General features: G+C 63.2%; 2 protein-coding genes and 1 long non-coding RNA gene across 7 annotated transcripts; 2 read left to right on the top strand and 1 right to left on the bottom strand.

The window, feature by feature from the left end:
* Positions 1-356: 356 nt before the first annotated feature.
* Positions 357-6,363, top strand: LOC309452387 (UDP-galactose translocator-like; the record flags this gene model as incomplete). Its single annotated transcript, XM_082077020.1, is given in 6 exon segments — positions 357-471; positions 1,742-1,924; positions 3,710-3,861; positions 5,620-6,239; positions 6,241-6,288; positions 6,330-6,363. Coding segments are annotated over 6 exon segments (1,101 nt in total). The 5' UTR covers positions 357-407.
* LOC309452386 lies at positions 6,362-8,291 on the top strand. Of its 5 annotated transcripts, none has more exons than XR_014186534.1 (4): positions 6,443-6,521; positions 6,699-6,941; positions 7,032-7,186; positions 7,363-8,291. It is a non-coding gene; the product is annotated as an uncharacterized lncRNA (long non-coding RNA). The 5 variants fall into 5 exon arrangements; XR_014186535.1 differs by lacking the exon at positions 6,443-6,521 and adding an exon at positions 6,629-6,689 and having other exon boundaries at positions 6,749-6,941; XR_014186536.1 differs by lacking the exon at positions 6,443-6,521 and having other exon boundaries at positions 6,642-6,720; positions 6,812-6,941.
* PORCN (porcupine O-acyltransferase) lies at positions 7,508-19,755 on the bottom strand. The gene is made up of 13 exons (XM_082077019.1): positions 19,482-19,755; positions 17,484-17,676; positions 15,678-15,721; positions 15,043-15,290; positions 14,123-14,253; positions 13,442-13,456; positions 13,127-13,252; positions 12,368-12,468; positions 11,870-11,946; positions 11,072-11,135; positions 10,253-10,338; positions 10,070-10,180; positions 7,508-9,131 (listed from the first exon to the last, which is right to left on the bottom strand). The coding sequence occupies exons 1-13, from the start codon at positions 19,615-19,617 to the stop codon at positions 9,030-9,032; spliced, it is 1,434 nt and encodes a 477-aa protein (XP_081933145.1). The 5' UTR covers positions 19,618-19,755; the 3' UTR covers positions 7,508-9,029.
* Between the last annotated feature and the right edge of the window lie 297 nt (positions 19,756-20,052).

The following is a 20,052-nucleotide window of genomic DNA, read 5'->3' as shown; positions in this document are numbered from 1 at the left end:
GGCGAGGCGGGGAGGAGGCGTAGCCGCTCGCTATTGGCTGAGAGGGGAAGGGGAGGCGGGCAGGGATTGGGCGAGAGGGTGGAATGGGGGGTGTGGCCGACGAGGCGAGCGGCGATTGGACGGGGTGGAAGAGGGAGGTGTGGCCGACGAGGAGCGCGGCGATTGGGCGGGAAGGGAAAGAGCGCGAAGGGCGCGAGGCCCGCGCGGTGATTGGCCAACCGCGCCAAAGGGGGCGTGTCGGAATACCCCCCCCCACCCCACCTCGGTCCTCCAGTGACTCCTCTCTAGCCAAGCCCCACCCTTTTCTCTACTGTCCCGCTGTGCTCCAGCGGCCGTGGCGGCCCAGAGCGGCGGCGGAAGTGACGCGCGATGCGGAAGCGGCGCGGCCGGGCCGGGCAGGTGCCACCATGGCAGCGGCGGCGGCGGGAGGAGGAGGCGACGGCGACAGAGACCGAGCGGGAAGCGCCAAAGGTGCGCGGGAAAGGGGGCGCGCGGGGGGGGGGACCTATAGGGTCCGTAGGGGCCTGTAAGGGGGTCTGGGGCCTATAGAGGGGGTGTGGGGGGGGCTATAGGGCGATCTGAGCCTATAGAGGGGTCCATGGGGGGATATAGGGGGGATATAGGGGGTGTGGGGGGGGCTATAGGGCGATCTGAGCCTATAGAGGGGTCCATGGGGGGATATAGGGGGGATATAGGGGGTGTGGGGGGGCTATAGGGCGATCTGAGCCTATAGAGGGGTCCATGGGGGGATATAGGGGGGATATAGGGGGTGTGGGGGGGCTATAGGGGGATCTGAGCCTATAGAGGGGTCCATAGGGGGATATGGGGGGGATGTGGGGGCTATAGGGAGGCCCATAGGGGCCTGGGCAGCCTGGGGGGCAGTTCTGGGTCCGTTCTGGGTCACTATAGCTCAGTTCTGGGTCAGTTCTGGGTCCGTTCTGGGTCACTGTAGCTCAGTTCTGGGTCCATTCTGGGTCACTGTAGCTCAGTTCTGGGTCCGTTCTGGGGTCATTTTTGGACAGTTTTGGGTCAGCCCTGGGTGTCTGTGGGTCAGTTGTGGGTCAATGTGTGGGTCTGACCCCCAGGGTCCCATTGACTCCACCTGCCTGGTCTGGGGGGCAGATCTGGGTCAGTTCTGGGTCCATTCTGGGTCACAATAGCTCAGTTCTGGGTCAGTTCTGGGTCCGTTCTGGGTCACTATAGCTCAGTTCTGGGTCAGTTCTGGGTCCGTTCTGGGTCACTATAGCTCAGTTCTGGGTCCATTCCGGGTTCATTTTTGGGTCAGTTCTGGGTGTCTATGGGTCAATGTGTGGGTCTGACCCTCAGGGTCCCATTGACTCCACCTGCCCGGCATGGGGGGAGTTCTGGGTCAGTTCTGGGTCAGTTCTGGGTCAGTTCTGGGTCCGTTCTGGGTCCGGTTTGGGTCAGTTCTGGGTGTCTGTGGGTCAGTTCTGGGTGTCTATGGGTCCGTTCTGGGTGTCTATGGGTCAGTTCTGGGTGTCTGTGGGTCAGTTCTGGGTGTCTATGGGTCAGTTCTGGGTGTCTGTGGGTCAGTTCTGGGTGTCTATGGGTCAGTTCTGGGTGTCTATGGGTCCGTTCTGGGTGTCTGTGGGTCAGTTCTGGGTGTCTGTGGGTCAGTTCTGGGTGTCTGTGGGTCAGTTCTGGGTGTCTATGGGTCAGTTCTGGGTGTCTATGGGTCAGTTCTGGGTGTCTGTGGGTCAATGTGTGGGTCTGGCCGCAGGGTCCCGCCGGCTGCGCCTGGCCAGCCTGGGGGTGCTGGTGCTGCAGAACGCCTCGCTGGTGCTCAGCATCCGGTACGTGCGCACGCGGCCGGGGGAGCGGTTCCTGCCCAGCACCGCCGTGGTGCTGGCCGAGGCCATGAAGGGCACGGCCGGGCTGCTGCTGCTGCTCGTGCAGCACCGCGGTGAGCACGGGGACACGGGGACAGTGGGGGCAATGGGGACAGTGGGGGCAATGGGGACAGTGGGGGGAATGGGGTGGTTTGGGACATTGGGGGCAATGGGGTGGTTTGGGACATTGGGGACATGGGGACACAATAGCTGGGGTGCTGGCCGAGGCCATGAAGGGCACGGCCGGGCTGCTGCTGCTGCTCGTGCAGCACCGCGGTGAGCACGGGGACACGGGGACAGTGGGGACATTGGGGGCAATGGGGTGATTGGGGGTAATGGGGACATTGGGGGCAATGGGACATTGGGGGCAATGGGGACATTGGGGGCAATGGGGTGATTGGGGACATTGGCGGCAATGGGGACATGGGGACGTTGGGGACATTGGGGACACTGGGGACATTGGGGGCAATGGGGTGATTGGGGACATTGGGGGCAATGGGGACATGGGGACGTTGGGGACATTGGGGACATTGGGGACAATGGGGACGTTGGGGACAATGGGGACGTTGGGGGCAATGGGGTGATTTGGGACATTGGGGGCAATGGGGACATTGGGGCAACGGGGGCATTGGGGGCAATGGGGTGATTGGGGACATTGTGGTGATTGAGGACATTGGGGACACTGGGGACGATTTGGGACGTTGGGGTGATTGGGGACACTGGGGACATTGGGGACTATGGGGACATCAGGGAGGGGGGTCTGAGGGGACACAGAGGGGACATGGGGGGATATTTGGGGACATTGGGGATGGCTGGGGACACAGGGGACACTTGGGGACATTGGGGGACACTTGGGGACATTGGGGGACACTTGGGGACATGGTGGGAGTGACTGTGTCCTGCTCTGTCACCAGGGACACTTGGGGACACGAGGGGATGTTGGGGGTACTTGGGGACATCGGGGATATTGGGGACATCAGAGACATTGGGTAGAACTTGTGGATAGTTGGGGACATCAGGGGACATTGCGGGGTACTGGAGGACACGAGGGCACATTGGAGATACTTGGGGACATGGGGGGGACATCAGGGGACACTGGGGACACTGAGGACATTGGAGACACTTTGGGGACATTGGGGATAGTTGGGGACATCAGGGGACATCGGGAGGTACTGGAGGACACGAGGGCACATTGGAGATACTTGGGGATATGGGGGGGACATCAGGGGACACTTGGGACACGGGGGGACACTGAGGACATTGGAGACACGTTGGGGACACTTGGGGACACCGTGTGTCCCCATTGTCGCAGGCAGTGTGCGGCAGACGGCGCTGGCGCTGTGGGACGCGGTGCTGGGCCACGCTGGGGACACTTGGGGACACTTGGGGACACCGTGTGTCCCCGTTGTCACAGGCAGCGTGCGGCAGACGGCGCTGGCGCTGCGGGACGCGGTGGGGACACTTGGGGACACTTGGGGACACTTGGGGACACGGGTGACCCGCTGTCCCGTTGTCGCAGGCAGCGTGCGGCAGACGGCGCTGGCGCTGCGGGACACGTTGGGGACACGTTGGGGACACGTTGGGGACACTTGGGGACACGGGGTGACCCGCTGTCCCGTTGTCGCAGGCAGCGTGCGGCAGACGGCGCTGGCGCTGCGGGACACGTTGGGGACACTTGGGGACACTTGGGGACACTTGGGGACACTTGGGGACACTTGGGGACACGGGGTGACCCGCTGTCCCGTTGTCGCAGGCAGCGTGCGGCAGACGGCGCTGGCGCTGCGGGACGCGTTGGGGACACTTGGGGACACTTGGGGACACTTGGGGACACGGGGTGACCCGCTGTCCCGTTGTCGCAGGCAGCGTGCGGCAGACGGCGCTGGCGCTGCGGGACGCGGTGCTGGGCCACGCTGGGGACACGCTGCGCCTGGCTGTCCCCTCCCTCATCTACACCTTCCAGAACAACCTGCAGTACGTGGCCATCTCCAACCTGCCCGCCGCCACCTTCCAGGTGACAACGGGGACATTGGGGACAGCGGGGACAATGGGGACGTTGGGGACATTGGGGATAATGGGGACATTGGGGATAATGGGGACATTGGGGATAATGGGGACATTGGGGACATTGGGGATAATGGGGACGTTGGGGACATTGGGGATAATGGGGATGTTGGGGATAATGGGGACATTGGGGACAATGGGGATAATGAGGATAATGGGGACGTTGGGGACAATGGGGACAATGGGGACGTTGGGGACATTGGGGATAATGGGGACATTGGGGATAATGGGGACGATGGGGACGTTGGGGATAATGGGGACACTGGGGATAATGGGGACGCTGGGGACATTGGGGACAATGGGGACATTGGGGACAATGGGGACACTGGGGACAATGGGGACGTTGGGGACAATGGGGACGTTGGGGACAATGGGGACGTTGGGGACGTTGGGGACATCAGGGATGATGGGGACATCGGGGATGATGGGGACATTGGGGATAATGGGGACAATGAGGACATTGGGGACACTGAGGATACTGAGGACACTGGGGACATTTGGGGACATCAGGGACATCAGGGTAATGGGGACTTGGGGACACTCAGGACATCAGGGACACTGGGGACATTTGGGGACATTGGAGATAATGAGGATATTGGGGACAGTGGGGACAATGGGGATAATGGGGAGATTGGGGACCTGGTGGCACCTGGGGACGCTGTGTCCCTGTCCCGCTGTCCTTGTGTCCCTGTGTCCCTGTGTCACTGTCCCTGGAGTGTCCCCACAGGTCACCAACCAGCTGCACATCTTCTCTGGTCTGTCCCCTTGTCCCTGTCCCCATGTCCCCTTGGTGTCCCCTCACTGTCCCCATGTCCCGCAGGTGACATACCAGCTGCAGATCCTGACCACAGCCGTGTCCCCATGTCCCCTGACTGTCCCCATGTCCCTGTCCCTGTGTCCTCTGTCCTGTCCCCACGTCCCCTGACTGTCCCCATGTCCCCACGTCCCCTGACTGTCCCCATGTCCCCTGACTGTCCCATGTCCCACAGGTCACGTACCAGCTGAAGATCCTGCCCACGGCCGTGTCCTCTGTCCTGTCCCCATGTCCCCATGTCCCCTGACTGTCCCCGTGTCCCCTCACTGTCCCCATGTCCCCTCACTGTCCCCATGTCCCCTGTCCCCACAGGTCACGTACCAGCTGAAGATCCTGACCACGGTCGTGTCCTCTGTCCCATGTCCCCTCACTGTCCTGTGTCCCCTGTCCCCACAGGTCACGTACCAGCTGAAGATCCTGCCCACGGCCGTGTCCTCTGTCCTGTCCCCATGTCCCCATGTCCCCTCACTGTCCCCATGTCCCCTGACTGTCCCATGTCCCACAGGTCACGTACCAGCTGAAGATCCTGACCACGGCCGTGTCCTCTGTCCTGTCCCCATGTCCCCTGACTGTCCCCATGTCCCCTCACTGTCCCATGTCCCCATATCCCCCGACTGTCCCCACGTCCCCTCACTGTCCCCATGTCCCACAGGTCACGTACCAGCTGCAGATCCTGCCCACGGCCGTGTCCTCTGTCCTGTCCCCATGTCCCCATGTCCCCATGTCCCCATGTCCCCATGTCCCCTGACTGTCCCCATGTCCCCTCACTGTCCCCATGTCCCCTCACTGTCCCATGTCCCCATATCCCCTGACTGTCCCCATGTCCCCTCACTGTCCCATGTCCCCATATCCCCTGACTGTCCCCACGTCCCCTGACTGTCCCATGTCCCGCAGGTCACGTACCAGCTGAAGATCCTGACCACGGCCGTGTTCTCGGTGCTGCTGCTGGGCACGTCGCTGTCGCGCACGCAGTGGGTGTCGCTGGCGCTGCTGTTCCTGGGGGTGGCGCTGGTGCAGACCGACCAGCTGGCGCCGTCCCCGGCGTCCCCGGCGTCCCCGTCCGCGGCGCCGGGTCCCCCCCAGAACCAGCTGGTGGGGCTGGCGGCCGTGGTCACCTCCTGCTTGTCCTCGGGCTTCGCCGGCGTCTACTTCGAGCGGCTGCTCAAGAGCACGGGCGGCTCCATCTGGCTGCGCAACGTGCAGCTGGGCGCCGTGGGCACCGTGGTGGCGCTGCTGGCCATGCTGCTGGCCGAGGGCTCCTCGGTGGCCGCGCTGGGCTTCTTCTACGGCTACAACGCGGCCGTGTGGGCCGTGGTGGTGAACCAGGCGGCCGGCGGGCTGCTGGTGGCCGTGGTGGTGAGATACGCCGACAACATCCTCAAGGGCTTCGCCACGGCGCTGGCGGTGGTGGCGTCGACCGCCGCCTCCGTGCAGCTGTTCGGCTTCCGGCCGCGGGCGCCGTTCCTGGCCGGGACGGCCATGGTGCTGCTGGCCGTGTACCTGTACGGGCGGCCGGCGCGGGAACGCGGCCCCGCGGCGCAAGGACACGGGGGGGACAAGTCAGTGGCGGCGTAACCGCGGGGGGCGGGGGGCGGGGGGACCAGGATCCGGGGGGTCCTGGGTGGTGGACGCTCGTGAGGGCGCTGGGAGGTGGTGGGAGCTCGTTAAGGGACAGCAGGTGAGCGGGAGCCCAATGGGTTCGTTAGAGGGTGAGGGGCAAGATCTTGGGTTCATTAGGAGACAGAGACTCATTAAGGGTCATTAGGAGGTGGTGGGAACTCATTAAGGAACATCAAGTGAGCAGGAACCCAATGGGTTCATCACATGATGAGGATCAAGATCTTGGGTTCATTAGGAGGTGGTGGGAACTCATTAAGGAACATAAGTGAGCAAGAACCCAATGGGTTCATTAGATGATGAGGATCAAGATCTTGGGGCTCATTGGGTGGTGGAGACTCTTTAAGGTTCATTAGATAATGAGGATCAAGATCTTGGGTTCATTAGGAGACAGAGACTCATTAAGGTTCATTAGAAGGTGGTGGGAACTCATTAAGGAACACCAGATGATGAGGACCAAGATCTTGAGGTTCATTAGGATATGGACACTCATTAAGGTTCATTAGATGATGAGGATCAAGACCTTGGGTTCATTAGGAGATGGACACTCATTAAGGTTCATTAGACGATGAGGATCAAGATCTTGGGTTCATTAGGAGGTGGTGGGAATTCATTAAGGAACATCAGGTGAGCAGGAACCCAATGGATTCATTAGAGGATGAGGATCAAGATCTTGGGTTCATTAGGAGACAGAGACTCATTAAGGTTCATTAGGAGGTGGTGGGAGCTCGGTGAGGGACAGCAGGTGAGCGGGAGCCCAATGGGTTCGTTAGAGGGTGAGGGGCAAGATCTTGGGTTCATTAGGAGATGGACACTCATTAAGGTTCATTAGGAGGTGGTGGGAGCTCGTTAAGGGACATCAGGTGAGCGGGAGCCCAATGGGTTCGTTAGAGGGTGAGGGGCAAGATCTTGGGTTCATTAGGAGATGGACACTCATTAAGGTGCATTAGGAGGTGGTGGGAACTCATTAAGGAACACAGATGATGATGATCAAGATCTTGGGTTCATTAGGAGACAGAGACTCATTAAGGAACATCAAGTGAGCAGGAACTCAATGGGTTCATTAGGGGATGAGGATCAAGATCTTGGGGCTCGTTGGGTGGTGGACATTCATTAAGGTTCATTAGAAGGTGGTGGGAACTCATTAAGGAACACCAGATGATGAGGATCAAGATCTTGGGTTCATTAGGAGATGGACACTCATTAAGGTTCATTAGAAGGTGGTGGGAACTCATTAAGGAACACCAGATGATGAGGATCAAGATCTTGGGTTCGTTAGGAGACAGAGACTCATTAAGGTTCATTAGAGGATGAGGATCAAGCTCTTGGGCTCATTAGGAGACAGAGACTCATTAAGGTTCATTAGATGATGAGGATCAAGCTCTTGGGCTCATTAGGAGACAGAGACTCATTAAGGTTCATTAGATGGTGAGGATCAAGATCTTGGGCTCATTAGGAGACAGAGACTCATTAAGGTTCATTAGATGATGAGGATCAAGATCTTGGGTTCATTAGGAGATGGACACTCATTAAGGTTCATTAGAGGATGAGGATCAAGCTCTCGGGTTCATTGGGTGGTGGACGCTCGTTAAGGTCATTAGAAGGTGGTGGGAACTCATTAAGGTTCATCAGAAGATGAGGAACCAGGATCTTGAGGTTCATTAAGAGCTGGAGCCTCATTAAGGCGCCGGCCCCTCGGGGTTCGTTAGGAGCCGAAGGACCTGGATCTTGGGGTTCATTAGACTGAGACTCATTAAGGTTCATTAAGCGACAAGGACCCAGGACCTCGTTAGTTAACGAGGGGCCGCTGGGGCCTCATTAACGCTCATTAACCGCGAGCCCCCGGGTTTGTTAAGGGGGCTCGTTAGGCAAATGTACAGATTTTATAGGGGGGGCGGGGCCGGCGCGTTTTTAACGACCAATCGGGGCCAATAAAGGCGGATTTGGGACCCCCCGCGTGAACTAACCCACTAACAACCTATAGGATCCATAGGAACCCATAAGGACTCCATAGGAGCCCCTAGAGAACCCACAGGGACCTACAGGATCCATAGGGGACCCCATGGAATCCATAGGAGACCTATAGAATCCATAGGGACCCGCCCCCAGAGCCTATAGAGACCCCCCTGGGACTATATAGGAGCCTTAGGGACCCTCCCGGGAACCCCTATAGAGCCCATAGGGAATCCCTGGAGCCTACAGAGACGCCCTAGAGCTGTAGGGCCCCCCTGGGACCTATAGAATCCATAGGGACGCCCCCAACCCTGGGGTCTCTCTCTCTCTTGCAGGTTCCCCTCCAAGGACAAAAGCTTCTGATGGACCCCCCAGGCCCTATAGGAAACATATGGACCCCCCCAAGCCCTATAGGGACCATATGGTCCCCCCCAGGCCCTATAGATGCCCCCCAGGGCCCCACGTTTCATGTCTGTTTTGGGATAAAATTGGCCAGTTTGGGTCAACCAGCGCCTCCAGGGTCTATAGGGGAGAAGCGCGGCCTCCCATTGGCTGCCCGTGAGCGGGAAGAAGCGAGCGCAGCCTTTTATTGGTCCCGGCCGCGTGACGCCACTTCTGCCCAATAGGGGTGGGGGAACCATAGAGAGGCCTTGCCGGGCAGCGGGCAGGGGGGAAGTGTGGCTGCTCTCTATGGTCCGTTGGTCCTCCCAGTGCCTCCCAGTGCTCCCAGTTCCTCAGCGCAGGAGCCGGGCGAGCACCCAGCAGCCCAGGGTCACCCAGTGACTGGCCCAGTGCAGCTCCGACCACTTGCGGATGGTGTAGGACATCCCGTAACCCTATGGAAAGGGGGGGGACACGCTATATGGCATCCAGACACGCCCAGAACGGTGCCCAATGTCCCATTATGGTAGGTGGGACACCCAAGATGGCACCTGGCCACACACAATGTGGTGTCAGGACCTTCCCAAGATGGCGCCCAATGTCCCATTATGGCAGAGGTACACCCAAGATGGCGCCCAACGCCCAATTATGGCAAGGGGGACACCCAAGATGGCACCCTGACCCTCCCAAGATGGCTCCCAATGTCCCATTATGGTGCCCTGACCCTCCCAAGATGGCGCCCAATGTCCCATTATGGCACCCTGGCCCTCCCAAGATGGCGCCCAATGTCCCATTATGGTGCCCTGACCCTCTCAAGATGGCGCCCAATGCCCCATTATGGTGCCCTGACCCTCCCAAGATGGCGCCCAATGTCCCATTATGGTGCCCTGACCCTCCCAAGATGGCGCCCAATGTCCCATTATGGTGCCCTGACCCTCCCAATATGGCGCCCAATGCTCCATTATGGCGCCCTGACCCTCCCAAGATGGCGCCCAATGTCCCATTATGGTGCCCTGACCCTCCCAAGATGGCGCCCAATGTCCCATTATGGTGCCCTGACCCTCCCAAGATGGCGCCCAATGCCCCATTATGGCGCCCTGACCCTCCCAATATGGCGCCCAATGTCCCATTATGATGCCCTGACCCTCCCAAGATGGCGCCCAATGTCCCATTATGGTGCCCTGACCCTCCCAATATGGCGCCCAATGTCCCATTATGATGCCCTGACCCTCCCAAGATGGCGCCCTGACCCACTCAGACTTGGGGGGTTGGTGCCGGTTCTGAGGCCAATTGAGGGAATTTTGGGGTGAATCTTGGGGGCTTGAATGCCAGGGGTTTCGAGGTGAACCCCGGGGGTTTTGGGGTGAACCTCGGGGTTTGGGTGCACCCCCACCTGCTCCTCCACGGTGTCGTCGGCCTCCATGTCGAACAGGGCGCCCAGGTAGGCCAGGTGGAACAGCGCCAGCGCCCCCAGCGCCGCGTTCAGCGCCCGCACCCACAGCGCCTGGGGGGACGGGGGGTGTCGGGGACCGGGGGACACCCCGCGGCCCCCGTGTCCCCCCCGTGTGTCACTCACGTCCTTGTGGCGGTGGGCGCAGCCGGGGGGGCAGCGCTTGGACAGGACGCAGGCGTCCAGCAGGGCGGCCAAGCGGCGGCGCAGCGCTGTGGGGGGCGGGCTCAGAGCGGGACACGCCCCCTCGCACAGGCCCCGCCCCCCCGGCTCGGTACCCCTGGCCCCTCCCCCAGCTCAGGACCATGTGGCTCCCTCCAGGCTCCACCCCCCAGCGCTGCCTCCTCAGGCTCCACCCACCTGCTGTAGCCCCGCCCATGCCTTCCAGGCTCCACCCACCCCATTATGCCGCACCCCCATTAAGCCCCACCCACCCCATTAAGTCCCACCCCATTAAGCCACACCCACCCCATTAAGTCCCACCCCATTGAGCCACACCTACCCCATTAAGTCCCACCCCATTGAGCCACACCCACCCCATTAAGTCACACCCCGTTAAGCCCCACCCACCCTATTGACCCACACCCCATTAAGCCCCACCCACCCCATTAAGTCCCACCCCATTGAGCCACACCCACTTTGTTAAGTCACACCCCCATTAAGCCACACCCTCATTAAGCCCAACGCACTGCATTAAGCCCTGCCCACCTATTAATCTCTATCAAGCCACACCCCCGTTAAGCCCCACCCACCTCCCTCTAGGCTCCACCCATTTCTCTCAAGTCCCCACCCACACCTCAAGGCCCCCCCACCTTTTTAGGCCCCACCCACTCCCTTAGGCTCCGCCCCCTGGTTCTTCCCATTCCCCTCATTCTCTGCCCCATCTCCCTGGCCACGCCCCCACCCCTGGCCCCGCCCCCTGGCCCTTAAAGGGGCGGCGCTCACTGTGCTCCACGTAGGTGATGAGGCCGAGGGACAGGAGGACGGCGGCCAAGTGGAAACTGAGGCCCTGGGGGGACAATGGGGGTCAGGGGGACCCTGGGGGGCTCAGGGGGGGCCAATGGGGGTCAGGGGGACCCTGGGGGGGCTCGGGGGGGGACAATGGGGGTTGGGGGGCTCGGGGGGGACAATGGGGGTCAGGGGGGGACGCTGGGGGGGCTCAGGGGGGACAATGGGGGTCAGGGGGGGACCCTGGGGGGGCTCGGGGGGGGACAATGGGGGTCGGGGGACCCTGGGGGGGCTCAGGGGGGGACAATGGGGGTCAGGGGGACCCTGGGGGGCTCGGGGGGGGGGACAATGGGGGTCAGGGGGACCCTGGGGGGGCTCAGGGGGGGACAATGGGGGTCAGGGGGACCCTGGGGGGCTCGGGGGGCGACAATGGGGGTCAGGGGGACCCTGGGGGGCTCGGGGGGGGACAATGGGGGTCAGGGGACCCTGGGGTGGGGGTCTTGAAAGGGTCAGGGGGATATTGGGGGACATGGGGGTCAGGGGGACCCTGGGGGGTCAGAGTGATATAGGGGGGTCTGGGGAGGGTTTAGGGGGGTCAGGGGGACGTGGGGAAACAACGGGGGTCATGGGGGTTTTGGGAGGGACCTGGGAGGGACCCAGGGGAGTCTGGGGAGGGTTTGGGGGGACCTGGGGGGTTTGGGGGTGTCTGGGGGGCTTGGGGGGCTCAGAGGGATCTGGGGGGGGTTGGGGGGCTCGGGGGGGTTTTGGGGGGTCAGCGTTTGGGGTGCCGCTCACGTGCAGGAGGGCGCTGACCGCGTACGTTCCCAGCACCGCAGCGAAGGTCCCCAAGCGCCGCGCGGTCTGGAACACGTCTGGGGACCAGTTCAACCAGTTACACCAGCGCCCGTGTCCCCCCGTCCCAGTTAAACCAGCGCCCGTGTCCCCCCGTCCCAGTTAAACCAGCGCCCATGTGACCCCAGTTACACCAGCGCCCGTGTCCCCCCGTCCCAGTTAAACCAGCGCCCGTGTCCCCCCCAGTGCCCCCAGTCAAACCAGCGCCCGTGTCCCCCACCCCGGTGCCCCCAGTCAAACCAGCGCCCGTGTCCCCCACCCCGGTGCCCCCAGTCAAACCAGCGCCCGTGTCCCCCGCCCCGGTGCCCCCAGTTAAACCAGTGCCCCCAGTCAAACCAGCGCCCGTGTCCCCCGCCCCGGGGCCCCTCCCAGTGCCCCCAGTTAAACCAGCGCCCGTGTCCCCCGCCGCGGGGCCCCTCCCAGTGCTCCCAGTTCACCCACAGGTGTGGAGCCAGCGGGACATGGGCAGGTTCCAGTTGGTCACCACGTCGGCCATGGACCGCGGCAGCTCCACCCGCAGCGGCCGCGACACCGTCAGGTCCCTGCGGATGGCGGCACCAAACGGGGGTCACGTGGCCCATACGCCCCCTCTCCCGGACGCCTGGGTCCCTCCCAGATGCCTGTGTCCCCTCCCGGACGCCTGGGTCCCTCCCGAACGCCTGGGTCCCTCAGACACCTGGGTCCCCCCGCAAACTCCTGGGACCCCTGAACTCCTGGGTCCCCTGGACACCTGGGTCCCCTGAACTCCTGGGGTCCCCCGGATGCCTGGGTCCCTCCCAGATGCCTGGGTCCCCTCCCGGACGCCTGGGTCCCTCCTGAACTCCTGGGTCCCCCGGATGCCTGGGTCCCTCCTGAACTCCTGGGTCCCTCGGACACCTGGGTCCCCCCCTGAAACTCCTGGGATCCCTGAACTCCTGGGTCCCCTCCTGAGCCCCCCCAGGGTCTCCCTGACCCCCATTGTCGCCCCCTGAGCCCCCCCAGGGTCCCCCTGACCCCCCCCGAGCCCCCCAGGGTCCCCCTGACTCCCATTGTCCCCCCCTGAGCCCCCCAGGGTCCCCCTGACCCCCATTGTCCCCTCCTGAGCCCCCCCAGGGTCTCCCTGACCCCCATTGTCCCCCCCCTAAGCCCCCCCTGGCTTCCTCCCTCCAAAATCCTGGGTCCCCCTGAACTCCTGGGTCCCCCAGACGCCTGGGTCCTCACCAGCGCAGGTTGCCATGGTGCTCGGTGACCCCTGACCCCGCCATGGTGGCCGTGGCCTCAGACAGAAAAGCCACAAAGTAGTTGCTGAAGTGGAAAGAGAGGGCGCTCTCGTAGGCGCGGAGCCACCTGCAGGGCGGGAGGACCCACCGCCAGGACACACACACGGGGGGGAAATCGGGGACAAACCGTGAGATTTTGGGGACACACGGGGGATTCTGGGGACACGGGCACGTGGAGGGGGACACCCCCACATCTTGTGTCCCCAAAATCCCTCAACCCCCCCAAAAAAGAAGCCCAGACACCCCCAAATCTCACCTGGCAAAGACACTCCTGGCAGCCGGGGGGAGGCAGAGGGTCAGTCCTGGGGGGGGTTGGGGGGTTTTGGGGTGTCCCCCCCGTTTTTGGGGTGGCCCCCCTATTGTTTGGGGTGTTCCCCCTATTATTTGGGGTGTCTCACGGGCGCAGGGTTTGGGTGTCACAGAGTAGAACAGAAAAGATGGGAGGTGGGGGTGCTGAGGTTTTGGGTCAGTTTTGGGTCAGTTTGGGTGGTTTTTGGGGTCCAGGTGTTGGCTTTTGGGGTGGGGGGGTTTGGGGTGCCCCCCATTTTCGGGGTGTCTCACAGACGCAGGGTTTGCATCTCATAGAGCAGAAGGCAGAAGAGGGAGAGCAAGACGTGGGGAGTGCTCAGGTTTTGGGTGCATTTGGGGTGTTTTTTGGGTGGATTTTGGGTGAATTTGGGGTGGGACTGGGGCGGTTTTGGGGTGCGGGGGGTTTAGGGGTGCCCCCCATTTTCGGGGTGTCTCACAGACGCAGGTTTGCATCTCATAGAGCAGAAAGCAGAAGAGGGAGAGCAAGACGTGGGGAGTGCTGAGCTTTTGGGTGCATTTGGGATGGTTTTGGGTGGATTTGGGGTGGGTTTGGGTGTTTTTTGGGCGGGACTGGGGCGGTTTCGGGGCGGGGGGGTTTCGGGGTGCCCCCATTTTTGGGGTGTCTCACCGGTGCAGCGCGTGCGTCTCGTAGAGCGGCAGGACGCAGGAGAACAGGAAGGGCGCCAGGCAGGCCGAGAGCAGCAGGCACAGCAGCGCCAGCCCCAGGCTGCGCAGCCCCTTGCGCGCCCAGGCCCAGCTCTGCCCACAGAAACCCCACATCACCCCAAAATCCGCACCCCCCCGCTGCTCACACCCCCCCCAAATCCCCCCTGAACCCCAAGGGCCCCCCAGCACCACATCCCCACAGAACACCCCCAAACCCCCCCAAATTCTCCCCCAAGTTCCACCCAAACTCCCCCAAGCTCCCCCCAAAATCCCCTCAAACCCCTAATTCCACCCAAATTCCCCCCAAACTCCCCCAAATTCCCCCCAAACTCCCCTCAGACCCCAAATTCCACCCAAAATCCCCCCAAACCTCCCCCTAATTCCACCCAAATTCCCCCCAAACTCCCCCAAATTCCACCCAAAATCCCCCCAAACCCCTAATTCCACCCAAATTCCCCCCAAACCTCCCCCAAACTTCCCCTAATTCCACCCAAATTTCACCCAAACCTCCCCTAAACTCCCCCAAATTCCCCCCAAAATCCCCTCAAACCCCCTCCCAAAACTTCCCCAAATTCCCCCCAAACTTGCTCAAAAATCCCCCCAAAATCCCCTAATTCCCCCCAAACCCCCTCATTCCCTCAAATCCCCCCAAAACCTCCCCCAATTCACCCCAAAACTTGCTGAGAAATACCCCCCCAAACCCCCTAATTCCTCCCCCCAAAACCTCCCCAAATTCCCCCAAATTCCACCCAAAAATCCCCCAAAACCTCCCCCAAATCCCCCCCAACCTCCCCCAAATCCCCTCCCAAACCCCCCCAAATCCCCAAAACCCCCCAAAATCCCCCAAACCCCCCAAAATCCCCGTCCCCCCAGCTCCCGTACCAGGGGGGGCCCGCGTGCAGCTCTCAGATAGGCCCCGAAGGGCTCCCAGGGCCCGAAGATGACGGTTCCGGGGGAGCACAGGTACCCCAAAACCTGCACCGGGGACGGGTCCCCCCCGCCCGGGACCCCCCCAAATCGGGGGGTGTCCCCCCCCGGCCCCGGGGACGCCCCCCCGGCCGGGGTCACGCGCCCCCGGTCAAGGTCAAAGCCGAGGGACACGGCCTTCATGGCCACCACCATCTGCGCCCCTGAAACCACGCGGGGTTACCGGGGGGACCCCAAAATGGGGGGGGATCCACCCTCAAAAAGGACCCAGGCGTTCGGGGGGACCCAGGAGTTCGGGAGGGACCCAGGAGTTTCAGGGGGGACCCAGGAGTTCAGGAGGACCCAGGAGTTCGGGAGGGACCCAGGAGTTCGGGAGGGACCCAGGAGTTTGGGGGGGGACCCAGGAGTTTGGGAGGGACCCAGGAGTTCAGGAGGGACCCAGGAGTTCGGGAGGGACCCAGGAGTTTGGGACGGACCCAGGCGTCCAGGGGACCCAGGCGTCCGGGAGGGACCCAGGTGTCTGGGGGACCCAGGTGTTCAGGAGGGACCCAGGCGTCCGGGAGGGACCCAGGCGTCCGGGGGGGTCTCACCTCTCATCTTGTGCCACGTGACGGTGTCGACCATGTGGAGCTCCCTGGGGGGGGCGACCAGTTTGGCCCAGTTTAGGCCAGTGATACCCCCCCCCCAGTTCTCCCCAGGGACCCCCCTAGTTCTGCTCAGTGACTCCCAGTCCACCCCACCTCACCCCAGTTCATTTCAGTGACCTCCCCAATTCATCTTAGTGATTCCCAGTTCACCCCCAGTCACTCCCAGTTCACCTCGAAGGCTCCCCCAGTTCATCCCAGTGCCTCTGTATCCCCCCGATCTCTCTCCCAGTCTCCCCAAACCCTTCTCCCAGTCCCTCCAATTCCCCTCCTAACACCCCAAATGCCCCTCCCAGTGCCTCCCAGTACCCCCAAACAGCTCTCCCAGTCCATCCCAGTGCCTCCCAGTATCTCCAGTTCCCCTCCCAGTCCCTCCCAGTGCCCCCAAACTGCTCTCCCAGTGCCTCCCAGTTTGTCCCAGTGTTCCCAGTGCCTCGTACCCCATGAGCAGGTAGCAGAGCGCGGCCAGGCCGAGGCAGAGCCCGCTCACCAGTGCTTCCCAGTGCCCCAGATCCCCTTCCCAGTGCCCCAGATCCCCCCTATACCCCCCCAAACCCTTCTCCCAGTCCCTCCCAGTTGCTCCCAGTGTTCCCCAGTGCCCCCAGCATCCCTCCCAGTTCCCCCAATCCCCCTCCTAACACCCCAAATCCCCCTCCCAGTGCCTCCCAGTATCTCCAGTTCCCCTCCCAGCCCCTCCCAGTGCCCCCAAACTGCTCTCCCAGTGCCTTCAGTTGCTCCCAGTGTTCCCCAGTGCCCCCAGCATCCCTCCCAGTTCCCCCAATCCCCCTCCTAACACCCCAAATCCCCCTCCCAGTGCCTCCCAGTGCCCCCAAACTGCTTTCCCAGTCCCTCCCAGTATCTCCAACTCCCCTCCCAGTGCCCCCAATCCCTGTCCTAATGCCCCCAATCCCCCTCCTAGTGCCTTCCAGTCCCTCCCAGTGCCCCCAAACTGCTCTCCCGGTGCCTTCCAGTCCCTCCCAGTGCCCCCAAACTGCTCTCCCAGTGCCTCCCAGTTTGTCCCAGTGCTCCCAGCGCCCCGTACCCCATGAGCAGGTAGCAGAGCGCGGCCAGGCCGAGGCAGAGCCCGCTCACCAGTGCTTCCCAGTGCCCCAGATCCCCTTCCCAGTGCCCCATATCCCCCCTATACCCCCCCAAACCCTTCTCCCAGTCCCTCCCAGTTGCTCCCAGTGTTCCCCAGTGCCCCCAGCATCCCTCCCAGTTCCCCCAATCCCCCTCCTAACACCCCAAATCCCCCTCCCAGTGCTTCCCAGTATCTCCAGTTCCCCTCCCAGTCCCTCCCAGTGCCCCCAAACTGCTCTCCCAGTCCCTCCCAGTATCTCCAACTCCCCTCCCAGTGCCCCCAATCCCCCTCCTAATGCCCCCAATCCCCCTCCCAGTGCCTCCCAGTGCCCCCATATTCCCCCTATACCCCCCCAAAGCGCTCTCCCAGTTTGTCCCAGTGCTCCCAGTCCCCCCTGTACCCCATGAGCAGGTAGCAGAGCGCGGCCAGGCCGAGGCAGAGCCCGCTAACCAGTGCCTCCCAGTGCCTCCCAGTCCCTCCCAGTACCCCCAAAGCGCTCTCCCAGTTTGTCCCAGTGCTCCCAGTCCCCCCCGTACCCCATGAGCAGGTAGCAGAGCGCGGCCAGGCCGAGGCAGAGCCCGCTCACCAGTGCTTCCCAGTGCCCCAGATCCCCCCCATACCCCCCAAAGCGCTCTCCCAGTTTGTCCCAGTGCTCCCAGTCCCCCCCGTACCCCATGAGCAGGTAGCAGAGCGCGGCCAGGCCGAGGCAGAGCCCGCGCTGGGCGCGGTGGCGGCTGAGGCGCAGGGTGAGGGTGCAGAGGGCGCTGAGCAGCAGCACCCACAGCGCCTGCGCCCCGAAGAACCGCAGCAGCGCCAGCAGCCCCCCCAGCGCCGCGCCCAGGTCGCCGCAGCCCCGCGGCAGCGCTGCAACGGGCCCCAGGAGCACGGGTGAACCCCCACGGCGCGGGGGAACCCCCAAACCCCCGGGGGACTCCCAGAGCCCTGAGAGACCCCCAGAGCCCTGGGGGACCCCACAAACCCCTGGGGGACTCCCAGAGCCCAGGGTGTCCCCCCAAACCCCCCGGGGACCCTCAGAGCCCTGAGAGACCCCCAGAGCCCAGGGTGTCCCCCCAAACCCCCCGGGGACCCTCAGAGCCTTGGGTGCCCCCCAAACCCCTGGGTGAACCCCAGGATCATGGGTGCCCCCCCAAATCCCTGGTGGACACCCCAGTTTAATAGGTGCCCCCCCAAACCCCTGGGTGTACCCTCAGGATCATGGGTGCCTCCCCAAGCCCCTGGGTGAACCCCAGGATCATGGGTGTCCTCCCAGGATCATTGGTGCCCCCCCCAAACCCCTGGTGAACACCCCAGTTTAATGGGTGCCCCCCCAGTTTAATGGGTGCCCCCCCAAACCCCTGCTGGAAACCCCAGGATCATGGGTGCCCCCCCAAACCCCTGGTGAACACCCCAGTTTAATGGGTGCCCCCCTAGGATCATGGGTGCCCCCCAAACCCCTGGGTGAACCCCAGGATCATGGGTGCCCCCCCAAACCCCTGGTGGACACCCCAGTTTAATGGGTGCCCCCCCAAACCCCTGGGTGAACCCCAGGATCATGGGTGCCCCCCCAAACCCCTGGGAGATCCCCAGAGCCCTGGGTGCACCCCCAGTCTCATGGGTGTCCCTCCAAACCCCTGGGAGAACCCCGGGATCACGGGTGTCCCCCCAAGCTCCTGGGGGAACCCCCAGTTTAATGGGTATCCCCCCCAGGATCATGGGTGCCCCCCAAGTCCCAGAGCGCGCCCCCAACCCCCTGGGTGTACCCTCAGGATCATGAGTGCCCCCCCCAACCCCTGGTGGACCCCCCAGTTTAATGGGTGCCCCCCAGGATCATGGGTGCCCCCCAAACCCCTGGTGAACACCCCAGTTTAATGGGTGCCCCCCCAGGATCATGGGTGCCCCCCAAACCCCTGGTGGACACCCCAGTTTAATGGGTGCCCCCCCAGGATCATGGGTGCCCCCCAAACCCCTGGTGAACACCCCAGTTTAATGGGTGCCCCCCCAGGATCATGGGTGCCCCCCAAACCCCTGGTGGACACCCCAGTTTAATGGGCGCACCCCCAGCATCATGGGTGCCCCCCCCAACCTCTGGTGGACACCCCAGTTTAATGGGTGCCCCCCAAGATCATGGGTGCCCCCCAAACCCCTGGTGAACACCCCAGTTTAATGGGTGCCCCCCCAAGATCATGGGTGCCCCCCCCAAATCCCTGGTGAACACCCCAGTTTAATGGGCGCACCCCCAGCATCATGGGTGCCCCCCCAAACCTCTGGTGGACACCCCAGTTTAATGGGTGCCCCCCAGGATCATGGGTGCCCCCCAAACCCCTGGTGAACACCCCAGTTTAATGGGTGCCCCCCCAGGATCATGGGTGCCCCTCAAACCCCTGGTGAACACCCCAGTTTAATGGGTGCACCCCCAAGATCATGGGTGCCCCCCAAACCCCTGGTGGACACCCCAGTTTAATGGGTGCACCCCCAGGATCATGGGTGCCCCCCAAACCCCTGGTGAACACCCCAGTTTAATGGGTGCCCCCCCAAGATCATGGGTGCCCCCCAAACCCCTGGGTGTCCCTCCAGAGCCCACCCTGCCCCCCCAGTTTCATGAGGGTCCCCCCGAACTCCTGCCACGTCCCCAGACCCATGGGTGCCCCCCACCCCAGGGTCGCACTCACGCAGGCGGTGCAGCAGCCGCGCCCCCAGACACAGCAGCAGCAGCGGCCAGAGCTGGGCCAGGCCCTGGCGCGCCGTGGGGATCACGCACCCGGGCAGCACCTGCGCCGCGAACTCCCGCGGCGGCAGCGCCGCCATCGTGCGGCTGCCAACGGGACGCGGCTCCGGGGACCCCCCGGCACCCCAAAACCAGCCCCCGGAGCCGCCGCCTCGCCGGGCGCTGAGGAACGGGGAGAACGGCGCCGCCGAGCCTGAGGAGAAATGGGCGGAGCCTCCGCGCCGGCCAATCACCGCGCGATCTCCCAGCCCGCGCAAAACCTCCCACCAATCAGAGGGGCGGGGCGGATGACTGGCGGATGGAGGCGGAGTCGCGCAGAGCATCCCACCAATCAGAAGGGCGAAGTGGATGACTGGCGGAGGAGGGGTGGAGCCGCGCAGAGCATCTCACCAATCAGAAGGGCGGAGCGGGTGACTGACGGCGAAGCGGAGCCGCCGTTGCTAAGGGGCGGGTTGTGGTTGCCAGGGTGTACGGAATGCCGGGCGCAGGGGGCGGGGCGAGGTTGCTAGGCAACG

This window comes from Streptopelia decaocto (genome assembly GCF_964273445.1).
Source record: "Streptopelia decaocto genome assembly, contig: HAP1_SCAFFOLD_389, whole genome shotgun sequence".
Taxonomy (NCBI): Eukaryota; Metazoa; Chordata; class Aves; order Columbiformes; family Columbidae; genus Streptopelia; species Streptopelia decaocto.
This window is presented reverse-complemented; position numbering and strand designations above follow the sequence as displayed.